We start from the raw sequence: 13,339 nt of genomic DNA, 5'->3' as shown, positions 1-13,339 counted from the left end.
ATGATGCGATAGACGCTTCAAGGCACATGACAAAGAAAAAGCTTTAACTGGGAAATGCTTCTTCAGCCTAGATTCCTGTCAGCAGAAAGTCCTGTGAAGAGAGACTTCGCAGACCGGCAGCAAAGACGAAACTCTCTCCCCCAGTCCTGAATCAATAGTGACTGGCTGAGTCATTGCAACCCAGGCTGACCAGGTGCATCCCAAGAGAGAAAAGGAGAACCAGCTAACATGCTGTGCTGCAAATACTTAAGATGCAACACCAAAGCAGGGGAACATGAAACTAGATTTAAACAAGCATTTCACTTTTGAAAGTGTCAAATTTAACAGATTTGTTAACAAGACCTTTCCTGGTGTCCTTCAGTCTCAGGCTACAGAATTTTACTGGCTGAATTTTACATGCCCCTCATATTTTCTACTCTGTTTCTATCTCTCAGATCTCCCTGGCACTAGGACTGAAAGTTTCCTGCTGAGGTACAACAGCATCTCCAAAATTAAAGCAACCTTTGCACTGACTTTTGTCATTCTGACTCATTTTGACAACAAGAGGCTAGAGCGAGCTACAGACTCTGATCAAAATACTTCAAATACTGGTCACACAGCAAGCTGCCAGTTGGGCCACCAAAGGAATTTTTCTATAAGCATTATAGTACATGCGTTCAACACTCTGCTTGTGCTCAAATTGGACCAAAGAATGGCAGACAGGTTGCACAGTAGCTGCCACCCCTTAAGACACAGAAATGAATTCAGTCAAACGCTGTCCTTGATGATTGTTAGAGCTATCATAAAGAAACATACGGCATTATGACCTTTCCAAATTGCTGAAAGAACAGATGTTCTCTGAAGTATGCAGAAAATGACAGCAAAAGCATACAATTTTTTCAGTGAAAGGGCTTATCAAGGATACCTAAAGGCAAGGCTGGTAATAAAAGTCAATTTAAATTAGGCATCACCAATCAAGTAAGAAAACACTCCAGTTTACCCTAATCTTTAAAAAGTTTGTTTCCAGTTTCTGTGGATGATTACTCTTGGCTGGTATTAATGCACTATTCTTAAGATTAAAGAGCACAAAACGTTTTTGAAAATATCTGCATCCGGAGATTTTCTTGTGCGACGCAAAGCTTCAGAAAGAGTTCTCCTTCCATGACTTGGATCTCATGTTTAAACATCACACTGCTAAGGTTATAGAGAACTAAGCAGAGTTTACAATTAATCTACCTCTTCGCTTTTGTTCGCTTCTTATTCACTCGAAAGAAAAAGGAGGCAAGTCTAACCCCAAGAAAGAAAATGTAATTCAGTCTTACAGCCTTGGCTGTATTATTAGACAGAACCCTAATATGCACAGAAATCACTATACATGGACACACAGGCATACAGTAAAATTTCAGAAGATCAGGAAGTGAAAAATGTAGGCATTGGAAAAAACTATGACCAGGGGAAAGTTGTGGAGAAGTTTTGCATAGAAGGTGAGTTTTTCTAGAGAAATAAACAGAAGATTTGTTGCAAATACAAACAAAAATGAGCCTATCTCTACGATAATTTCTGTTTTTCATTCAGGCAATGCGTATCTGACTAGAAAAGGCTCAGGCAAGAACAAGACCAGGCCTGGTGCACTGCAGTAACATCCTCACTGTCCACACCCCACCAAGGTTCCACTAACTAGGCCACTAATTCGGAAAAGCACACGCTGGTTTAACTCTGCATCTACAGCCTGGATCCTACAGTGAACTCTGTGGTAGCGGCCCACAGCAGCAGCACGGTGCTCGCTACAGGCTCCAGGCCTAATTGAATGAGGTTTCAAAACTCTGCGCAGGAGCACAGGCCCGTTGCTCATCTCAACTGCAAGAAACGCAACTTCTCAAGGGCGCTCGCTGCACCTGCCCAGGCCGGCTCTGATCCTAGGCTCATCGCCACTGAAGGATCTGGGGGAAGGGGTCAGAAAGCTGAGAAAAGAGGTGGAAAAAAGCCCCGACGAGGCAGGTGCACCAAGCAGCCGCCGTGCCCAACCCCACCCGGCCGCCGCGGGGGGGAGGGGGGCGCTGGGGGGCTGAGACCCGAGGGCGGCCGGGGGCCGGAGCGGGGCTCGGGGGCGCAGGGACGAGCCGCGGCGCGGCGCTGGGGAGGAGGCGCCCGGGCTGCGGGCCCCCCGCGCGGGCCGGGCCGGGCCGGGCGGGGCAGGACGGCCCCGGCCCCCACCCGGCCCCGCGGCGCGGCTCGCTCACCAGAAGAGCAGGTTGGCGCAGAGGAAGCCGCCCAGGCTGTGGAGGGGCCGCTCCCAGCTCAACGCCGCCGCGATGCAGCAGCCCACCGCTAGCCCCGTCTCCCCCAGCAGCGCCGCCGCCGCGCCGGCCCCGCCTGACACCTGCGCCGCCGCCGCATCCCCAACCGCCGCCGCCGCGCTCCGCTCCTCCAGCGCCGCCGGCCGCTCCCCGCCCGCCTCCGGCCGCCGGGGCGCGGCGGGCGCGGCGCTGGCCATGGCTAGGGACGGCGGCGGGCCGGGCGCGGCTCGGGCCGGGCGCGCTGCCAGCAGGCGGCGGCGGGCGCGGCGCGGCGGCGAGGAAGCGCCGGGGCGGGGCCTGAGCGCGCAGCCCCCGCCCTCCCTTCCACCCACCCGGCGCCAGTGACGTCACCGCGGGCCGCGCGCGAGACAGGGGTGGGGGGAAGGTGTCCTCGAGGCAGGTGTCACGAGGGGCCGCGCGTGCGCGAGGCAGGTGCTTGCGGCGGGGCGGGGGAGGAGCGCGTGCGCGAGAGGCACCCTTAGCGGCCGGGGCAGTTGGCCGTCGGCCGTTGTGGGGGCGCGCGCGGGGGGACGTGACCCCCTCCATCTCCCCCCAGCTCCGCGTGCCAGTTGCTCGACCGTTAGTGCCCGGCGGCGGGGCGCGCTGCCGCGCAGTTCTGCCCTCGGCCGCAGCGCGCCGGCTCGCTGCTCCTGTCCGCTGCGTGGCCTTCCTCGTCCTGAGGTGACAAGCAGTACGGTCACGCTCGGAGTGGATTGTCGGAGTAACCGGTGCCTTCCGGTGAGTGGTGAGGGGCTGCGTGGAGGGGTGCTAGGTGTTTGCCCCAGTTGCAGAAACCGCCAGGTAAAAGTTTTGAGGATTTTGCTTTGCGGTGTGGGGGGAACTAGAGAGCCAGCTGCCTTATTAATTCGGTAAGCAGTGTGCAGTCAAACTTCCCCCAAAAATGTTAGCACAGGGACTCTTTCATCTTCTTCTTACGTATATCCCACAGAGAAGCAACAGTCACCAAAATTCTCCAAAATTGCAAGTAGAACGATGTTGACGTTGTGCTGGAAACTTTTGGAGACCCTGAAGAGGACTACAGGAGGCTGTTTCCATCAGCATCTGAGGTCTCCAAGAAACATACTGAAAACCTCTTCCGTGTTGTGCTGTCGTCTGGACTGCTAAAGATCTGGCCAGCCTCAAATTCAAGATGGAAGCTTGGTGCAGTCTTTAAGGTGATGACATGCATTAATAGCTAATATTGTCCAATGTTGTGTTTCGTGAAAAACTTTGGGTGGAACTGTGGAGTAATTCTGATGGCAGGATTAAAAAGCTATTTCCAGTCTAAACGTGCTGAATATGATGACTAGGCAATTCTACCTGACAATCAGTTAGAATTATATTAATTATATTATTATATTAATATTATCTTATATTCTTAATTGTATTAAGAAGTTGAAGTATATTGAGGGAAAAAAAGCAAAGTGAGTGTCTAATAAAAAAAATCTAAGAAAGTGAATATTAAGTGTGCAGTCTGATAACAAATGGAATATTAAAGTTCTTGTTTGCCTCTGAAGAGGTCTATGTTGTTTGGATTTACAAGCAGATTCTGATTTTCTTTATACTGCACTTTAGTGATACTATCCTGGGTTTTCACATTTATACAAAATCTACCAGCTGTGGTTTTAATCTGTTAAATCTTTGGCACTAAAGCAGATATTAAGTGTTGCAGCTAAAAGTTTGAAGATCTTGTCTGCTTCTCTGGATAGTCTTCATAAAATAGAAAAAGTAGGACCGATGGCGGACTGTGTATTTCAATGGGTTTTTGCTCATCAGCCACAGATCTTCCTAATTTCTCAATCAGCGTTTAAAATATTGTTAAGGGTAGCTTAAAAATGACTCTTAAAAAACTTTTCTGTATTTTCTAAGTTGTTTCTTTTTATTAGTCATTTCAGGCGGGCACTTCTGAGAATTGAAGACACTGAAAGCCAGTGTACAAAGCTAGAATGCCTCTGGAAGAACAGATCATGTATATATGATGCTCCTTTCACTTCCTCAGTTCTCTCCCAACTTCCAGCTATTCTGTTCAGACAATTTCTTCAGCCTCATATGATTTGTCTATTTAGCAATTCTCTACCGAATTTATCTTCCAAGCATTCCCATAGTCCATCTTTGAACCCCTGTTCTTGGACACACTCCTTTATCAATGAGTTACACAGGTCTGCTACCTGTTATGTGTAGATTCACCTCTTTGGGTTTTTTTTGTTTTTAACTTGCTTTCTGTTTGCTTCATTTCATCACTGAATAAGTTAGTTTGGAAGGAACATCTGGTAGACATTTTGGTCCAACCTTCCCCCCGTCCCACACACATGCTCACTCAAAACACCTTTGCAGTTGCATCAGGTTGCTGAGTGTCATGCCCGGCCAAGTTCCGAATGTCTCGGAGGATGGAGATTCTACAGCATACTCAGGGCAGCCTGTTCTAATGTTTGACCACCTTAATTGAGAAGAATGTTTTCCTATTTAATCGGAATATCTTATGCTGCAATTTGTGCCCATTACTTCTCATTTGTTTGCTGTGTACCTCCAAGAGGATTCTGGCTCTGTGTGCTCTATAACTGTACAGTAGATACTTAACATTTAGATCCCCCTTCACCTTTTCTCCTCCAGAGCGAGTAACCCCAGCTCTCTCAGCCTCTCCTTGTACATCATGTGCTCCAGCCCCCTGACTTTCTAGGGGCCCTCTGAACTCAATCCAGTATGTCAGTGTGAGTCTTGTATTGGGTAGCCCAAAACTGGACACAGTATTCAATATGTTTTCTCACAAATGGTGAAAAGAGAAGAATCACTTCCCTTGTCCTACTGAAGAACCATAGTTATTGCACAGCTGTTGACTCTCTATGCAGTCTTCCCTATGCCACTTCTTGTCCCTTTTTTGAGGCTGAAGAGTCCCATTTTAGTCACTCATTCTATGGTAGTAATTCTGTGATTTTGATCATCCTTATTGCCCTTCTCTGAACCTTTTTTAAGTTCTAAGATATCCTTCTCAGGCAGTTCCAGTCACATCATCACTGCATTCAAAGTGGGAACAGCTCGTGGATTTGTATAGTTTCGTAACAGTCCTCTGTGGTTTGTTCTCTATGCCTTTTGTAATAATTTTTAACATCCAATTTCTTTTTCTTTACTGGTGCTGAACATTTAGTTGATATTTTCCTAGAACTACTAAAACCTCCAGATTTTGCCCTGTAGAGGTAATGGTCAGTTCAGAGCTTGTTGTACAGCTGAAGCTGGGATTGAGTGTCCTCCCCCTGCCCCCCTGCATCTCTTCATCTACTTTGAGTTCTACCATTTTATTGGTCAGTTATTCAGTTTCCTTCTCATGCGGCTGCATAGCTTCCTTAAAAGCCTTAGATGATGAATTTTGTCAAAAGACTTTTGGAAATTCAGGTAGACCAGGTTGCCCTTATTCATAGCCCACTGAGCCCTTCAGAAAACTCCAAGAAGTTTGTCAATCAGTCACCTTGCCTAAGCACTTTATTTTAGAGGCTGCCCCCTGCTGTTTTTCTCAGCCATTAGCTTTGCTTCTTGTTTGTTTTTTCTTTCCTGGAAGTAAATACAGGATAGCAAAATGAACATATTTTTAAGTTTTGCATGTCAAATGCAGCAAAGTGTATATATATTGACCCAAATTATATTTTACAAAAACAACTTGAGTCACTAAGACTTTGCTTGGTACTGTATGAGCATTGTGTGTTGTTTTTTCTTCTTCCTTCTCATATCTTCATAAATATGTGTTCAATTTTCTCTTTCTCTGAAAAGGAAGGGCAGTTTATTGGAGAACATCATTTAAAAAATAACACACTGTCATCAGCAAGATTATGCTGTTTGAAATGCTTGCAGTGCCTCTGCTGGCTTTTTAAGGTTGTACTAATCTGGAAAACAGCACTGGCTGAGAGTGAAGAGACCTGCATTCTGCTTCAGTACTCCCATGTCCTGCTGTGTGAGATGGGGAAGATTGTTTCACCTCTTCCTGACCTGCTCTTTGTCTTCTCTGTTTGATTGCAGTCATTACAGACTGGGTTGACCTCATAATGTGTTTTTGTACAGTGCCAAGCATAGGCAGGGTGCAATCTCAAACAGATTTCCCAGGTACTTTCCCAATAGAAATAATGAAAAACATGAAAACTTGTAATTTAGGAATCAAAACTGTGGTTGATTTATAAAACAAATCTAAAAAAGGCCTGTGCTTGCAAAGGCTTGTAAGTGACCTTAAAATTAAATATTTAGTTGCCTGAGCTAATGACACTGCTTAGCAGATACATAATTATGCTGGATTGTGGTAGACAATATTAGTTGTTTAAAAAAAACAGTAGTACAAGATTAAAACTTGGTGCTTTCAGCAGCATGACTGCAAAGACATATATTTAGGGAAAAATGCATGACCTTGCATAGCATACTAAGCAAAATTTGAAGTTTCCCAATTCTGACTTTTCAAAATGTTCTTATGTTACACTGAAACATTGTCTATTGGGCATCTAGAATCCATGTGGCCTACTCATCATGTAAGCCAAAGCTCCCAGGTGATAGAAGATGAAAAAATATGAAAGAGTGCATATTTCCCTGAGGGGGAAAAAACACCTTTTATGGTAGGATGGGAAGAGATGAGTTTATACTACTTGGAAATTTCTGTATCTAAAGAAAATCTCTGATCAATGCTTCAGGGAAGCACTGTCTCTTTTTGCCACCATAGTTGTACCAAAAACAGACTTGAAATCAATAGAATTAGGATTCAGTTGTTTGAGACTAAATTCCTTAGGGCATTATGTTACAGTTGTTTAGGTAGTTTCCAGATCTGCAGTGAGATGTTTGTGGTTTTTAATGGTTCCTTCAAAATTTCTGCTAGTCTGAGAGATCTAAAAGAAGCTGGAGATGTGCAGATCTTCTTCAGGTGTCTTTATTCAAGGTGACTGAGCAGAAATACAAATAGTGATTGTATTAGGTGCTTTTAAACCACCTCTGCCTATTCCTTCCACTTGGTTTAGTTCACTGTCTGTACAGAGCTATTCAATTATGGAATGAAGATGAAGTAATGATATAATACAGGACTCTGGTACTGCCATATCATATCTTCAAAGGATTAATTTTCATCTGTGAGGTTAAAAAACTTTTTATTTGTCTCTATTAACAGCTGTTATTGAGTGTGATGATTAGAAATATTTCAGCTGTGAACTATTCAAAACAGTATTTTAGGAAAGGGAATAGTTTGCAGTAGCTGCAGACTTCTCAATGAAATTACATGAATGTTGATGTTGCTTCTTATCCAGAAATGTTAGTATCTGTTGTTTTTTTTTCCTCTCCATTAGGTTATGCTTCTTTTTAATGCTTGTGAACTCAAAGCTTTAACAGTAAAACCCAACAGTATGGAAGAGTCATGCTTGTTCAGTTTTGCTTCAGGTTTTTCTGTGGTACAGAACACGATCAGGATACTGTGATATCCCTGCATCAGATATTCCTTTTTGTACGGTTAACATGTGTGAGAACAATAGCAAGCTTTTTTTCTCAAATGCAGCATTGTTCTTTTCTGAATCCAGGTATTATAGAATTGAGCTAGATGACAATATGCATTTCTACATTTTGAGCTACATTTTGATTGCTTGGATAATAAGGACAGATCAATTTTACTCTAAACAAGAAATCAAGATCTCTCTGATGTAACTTTCTAGGATCTGAGACAAAGGAATTTGAAGAAGGTATATGCTGAATGGCTCAACAGCTATGGTTAAGCCAGCTAAGAAACTGCTCACAGCATATGTTTTTAGTCCAGAAATTGTATAATGGTCATGTAATATGAAATATTTATGCAACAATTTATAGATGTTGTTCAGTACCAAAAATGTGATGTGTTGCTGTTCTTGCCTGTTCAATCATGCCATGTGAACGATTAGCAAGATTAGTAGATTTTCATGGATCTAATTCTGGACCTAATTACTCTAATCTCTTATATAGCATTACCTGTTTGAATACGTGTGGTAGAGTCTATGACTTTATTGGTTTAACTCCACTCTTGGGTCAGCTTTGCCTGAGAGCAAGCCAAGCAGCCAGCAACCTTTCTAAATCTAGCAGTTGTTTAGAATTTATAAAGCAGGTGCATTTATATGGAAGTTGTCATTAGCAAAGAAGAATCAAAATCATTGGCAGTCAGCCAATTCATACATTTTATTTGTAGGGAGAGTGATCTAAGCCAATACATTATAATTGTGGTCAAACCATAAATGTCTTAAATATTGGGGATACAAAAGTAATTGTATACATTAGATGGACTTTCTTTATGTCTTTAGATACAGGCTATATGGTGGATCCATGCTATCAAGATTGGGCATTTGAAACAGTGTTTGTTAAAATATTTAGTTCAAGGGATCTAAGAGAGGTTCTTAAACTGGGAAAAAGAATGGGACACACAAAATTGGGAGAAATGGGAATGGAGAGAGTATGTTTGTTGTGTAAGTAAGTAGTCAGAACTGCACCCCTAGTTGGTGTCAAGGAGAGTGCTACAAAATCTGCATGGCTAAAGCTGCATGAGGACAGTGGATGTATCATCTGTGCTCTGCTGCACTGGGGAGGGATAGTAGCAAATACATACTTTCACTTGACAGTTAAAGGCAGAAAGACAAGAAAAAGTGCCCCTCTTTACCAAGGACAGTCTGTGGAGAGGACAGTTGGGCGGGATGTTGGGTTTAGCAAATTGGCAAGCTCCTTATGAGGAGGAGACGAAGGTAGTGCCTAGCTAGAGAAAACTGGATTGGGGCAGTGTACTCAGAAGAAAGTGACTAAGCACTGTAGTAGCATGGGTGGGGAAATACTCTCTGAGAGCATATGTAGGAAAAATGATGGGGAAATGTCCTCCCAAAGTCTTAGGAAAAAAGGGAATGTGATCTAAACAGTTTGAGAATTGCTGTTTTAAGATACAGATGGAAATTCTTACCAAAATAACATGGGTGAGAAGGTGCTAAAGGGGGAATTTTTAGGCATCCTTCTAATATAAATCACTAAAGTTAATTGTGTTTTCAGGGATGGGTTGGAGATCGTTTCTAGATGTTTTTATTAGTGACCTGACTATAAGAACAGTATTTTCATGTGGATGAAGTAAAATTAGGTAGGATAATCATAAAGGACTGGATAATTTTATGTACAGCAGAAAGAGAAATGAGAGGTAACAATGCAGAATGAAAAGTCATATACTTGGGAAATAATTTTAAGAATTTCTTCTATAAACTTGTCTTATCAGCTGATTAAATTTGGCCCTTTGCCCCCTCGTGTTATCTTTATCAGTCTAGAATTCCCATGAAGAATTAAAGGGGTGTCACTGTGAATAAGACTAGTGAGATTATAAGATGCAGGTAAAGTACTTTTAGTAGATAAGAGTATTAGTACTGCTGTATAAAGCAATGGTAAGGTGTTTAGAACACTGTACAGTTATGATCTACTTTTTTCAAAGAACTTGAACTGTAATAGGTGCCAAAAGAGGCTATGAGGCTGATTATGGAGGATAGAGAACTTGCTTTTGATAAAAGTTTATTTAAAAAAAAAAATCTTAGTTTGAGTAACCTGGCAAAATGAAGCTTGAAAGATGATGCAAATACTAATCAGAACTTATTAGAGAAGAGTAGGTAAAAATATATACATTGAGGAGAAAATTCTTAAAATAGAAATATTGTGCTGGAACAGGAACAAATAGTTTGGTCACGAATCAACTTTAAACAAGAAATTTTGAAAACAGGTCTGTCTACAGAGGACTCCAGGAACAGCCTTCTAAACAGGATAATGGGGGCAGTAGTCTAAATAAAGCAAAACAAAACACCCCTCTGTCTTCAACCTCATAGAAAATGTATTAATAAAGAGGTGACTGTTCAGTTAAAAACTTGTAACTTTGCCCTGTGAAGTTTGACTGATCATTTTGTTGGTATCCCCTTTTCCAAACTCTTTGATGCTTAATTTATTTTTCGCTTTCTTCTGAAGTATTAGTGATTGGCCAAAGCTAGAGATGGATTGGATGTTGGGATGTCTGAGAGACATCCTGAGTGTCTAGCTCCTTGTCCTAATCATGTGCGTGGTGGACAGAAAGAATGAAGAAAGGAATTCGTCTTCCTTCTGCTACCCCTTGTAGTCTTGTGTGTGTGTGTTCAAGTACAATTGTGCCAACTGCACAGTTTATAGCTGTATCCCTGTATCTGATGAAAGGAAATGTAGTAGATTTCCAGTTCTGGGCACTTTGCAGAATTACTTATATTCAAGACAGTGCTGTTAATCCTTGCTTGGTAGTCTTCTGTATTTACTTTGCAGAGCTGTAAATGATAATGATAAATGTGCACATGCTATAAGAACTAGGGTCTGTCTGTATCCGAGAAGTTGCCAGTGTTCTGCCTGGATTGCTGTAAGATGGACGTAAGCCAGCATGATTTGCAGTTCTGTAGCATGTCTGTTAGGGATTTGTACTGGTGTAAACCTGTGTGTACCTATTAGAACTATATGGCTCAGAAATGTGGGGCTTGAAACATAGGTCCTGATGCAACACTTTCTGGGTGAAGCAATTTCCTGTGCATAGCTTGTATAATTAAGTTTATTAAGAATTCTGGCACCCTTACAAATGAATGTATTTATATTATAAGGCACAGGGAATGTGCATGTTAGACTGCAGCCTGAGGACAGAAGTGGAATTAACGCATGGCCAGCTCTTAAGGGATTTGGATACTGGATAAGATGCTACAGAATCACATTTCCTTTGCAGCTGGTGCATTATTCTGCAGCTTACCTGGGCCGATTGCTAGGCCTGATTGAATAGTTCCTGCCTGCGAGGGGCTCAGGTAGTTTATCTGCCTGGTGGGGCCCCAGGGTCTCTCGCACTGTGGTTATATGCGACCAGGTGCAGGCAGGGTTTGTCCCCCAGGGGGTTTGGCAGGGTCAGTATAACTGCGCAGAAGCTGCTGAGGCGACCCGGAGCGGAGCGGCCGCCGCGCCGCGGGCTGGGGCCGCCAGGGGGCGCCGCCAGGCGGCGGGACGCGGCCGGTGCAGCGAGCGGGGGCGCCGCCCGGAGCGGCTCAGGCGGGGTCTGCTTCGGGCTGGCAGGTGGGAAATGGAACAGGAATCGCTCTTCCTAACTCTCTCGGAGAATATGAGCATTTCAAATTCTGAAAACCACAAAATAGTAAAATTACCCTTCTCTCTGGTGGAATTGGATCAGGCACTGTGTTTGTCCTAGAACCCTTAAGCAGCTTAATATTCTGTACTTTGTGATTTCTGATATGCTCAACCTGTGGCAGCCACGAGCCAGCACCATCAAGCCCCAGAAGTTAAAGGAATTCCTAGCATGGCCTGCTTGCTCGTACTCCATCACTAAGTTAACTGAAACAGAGGCTGGAAGAGTGAGAATAGAGCTGGTAGAGGAGAATGCGTATAGTCCCTTCTATTTCCATTCTTCCTTCCTTAGGTGCTGCGAGTTCTCTTTAAAGAGGTTAACTGATCTTATAAAACCAGGGATCTCTTGTTTTAAGTGTCTCAGTTTTCTGGTGGCACTCACTACAGGAGAAAGTTTAACTGAATGTGACTTGAAGTCTGAAGGTCTTTAAAGGCAGACATACTTCTGTAGACCCAAACATACTAAGACAGCAGAAAGTATCAGTTGCAATCCTATAACCTGCCCAGAAGTATAGATCTACTCTTTTGTAAGCAGTGGTAAGCTTCTACAGAATTGTTTTTCTGAAAATACATGCCTTTATTTCAAACCTAGACTAACAGCAAAAACTTATTCTGATTTATAAAGGACTATTCCTCTTCTCTGTTCAGATAAACTTGACTGCTACTGTAACAGAAGAGAGCATATGCAAGAGATTAGTTCTAGCTCTCACAAGAAATGCCTTGTATTATTGGAAGAAACCTATTACTGAAACCCCCCAAAATTGCAAGAATGGATCACCTTCTAAATCAGTGTTTAAATATTTTATAATTTCAGGGACACTGTTCTCATGTCCAAACCCAGGTTTGTGTTAGGCAATACTGATTTTGATAAATTGTACATTCTTCCTTGTGAGTATCAACAATTATGAAAGCTTTTATTTACCTCAGCAGCAGTAATTGAAAGGAGGTGTGTGGCACATTAGCAGAATTGGCATGAATGAAGAGAAACTCTTATATATAGTGACAGGCTGTTCTGTGTATTGACTAAGAGTGAACATACCTCCTAATGGTTGGTAGCATTCACAAGTTAATTAGGAGGTGAATGAAATGGGACTGGAGATGTGGCTTCAACTACGGAGGGTGCGACCTTGAACAAGACTGTCACCTTATATTCCTGGGGTTTTTTGACCAATTAATGATGATGTTGTGGCAGGGACTTCTCTGAGCATGTTTATGAACAGCACTTAGACAAAACTCAGCTTTGCTGCATTGACTTGAATGTGTACGTAGTGTCATTCCAAGGATGCCTTGCTAAAAGCAATCAAGCTCTTTATAAACAACTTATATATGGAAAAAATCAGAATGGTTATGGTCACAGATACTGTATGTGTATATAATATATACTGGAGTTACAGAAACAATGTAGTTCTATATCCTTTTTTTCCTTGAAGAAGTTCACCTTCAGAGAGGAGGGAAAAACATGAAATGTGGAAAACATTTAACATCATTCTTTAGCAAGCCTTATGGACTGAGGGGCAGCTTCACAGACTGAATGAATAAATGTATTTGCCAGGAGGATTATTCATTGCAAGTGTTGTAGCCTATGAAAGCTATGTGTGCTTATAAGGGCAGCATATGCTGCATATGGCTAGTGAAGACAATCTATATTAAATCAGGGCTGCACAAATAGCAAAAGCTTTACTTACATGTTGCTTGTGGGGACTCAGCAATTCTTCCCTTCTATTGTTTTGGTGTTATTGACACACATTACATTATCAAGTAGATCATTTTGATTGCAGATGGAAACTTTCCCGTTACTACAGAAAGCACATGCACCCTTCCAAGCAAAAGTGTATACAGCTTACACTATGTTCCTGTTGGCTCCTGAGAAGTCAGAAGGTATTAGAGCTGTGCTGAAAGTCCAAGTCAGTATAAACGGGAAACAAATCATA

At 42.9% G+C, this 13,339-nt stretch overlaps 1 protein-coding gene across 1 annotated transcript in view; it reads right to left on the bottom strand.

Moving 5' to 3' along the window:
• RETREG1 (reticulophagy regulator 1) overlaps positions 1–2,473 on the bottom strand; it is a 74,117-nt gene extending 71,644 nt beyond the window's left edge. The window contains exon 1 of the mRNA XM_067292408.1: positions 2,220–2,473. Within this exon, the coding sequence (XP_067148509.1) occupies positions 2,220–2,473 (254 nt within the window). The remainder of the gene's footprint in view (positions 1–2,219) is intronic.
• Positions 2,474–13,339: the final 10,866 nt, after the last annotated feature.

This window comes from Apteryx mantelli, chromosome 2 (assembly GCF_036417845.1).
Source record: "Apteryx mantelli isolate bAptMan1 chromosome 2, bAptMan1.hap1, whole genome shotgun sequence".
Classification (NCBI taxonomy): domain Eukaryota; kingdom Metazoa; phylum Chordata; class Aves; order Apterygiformes; family Apterygidae; genus Apteryx; species Apteryx mantelli.
The sequence above is the reverse complement of the archived record's forward strand: the minus strand, read 5'-3'. Positions and strand labels throughout refer to the sequence as shown.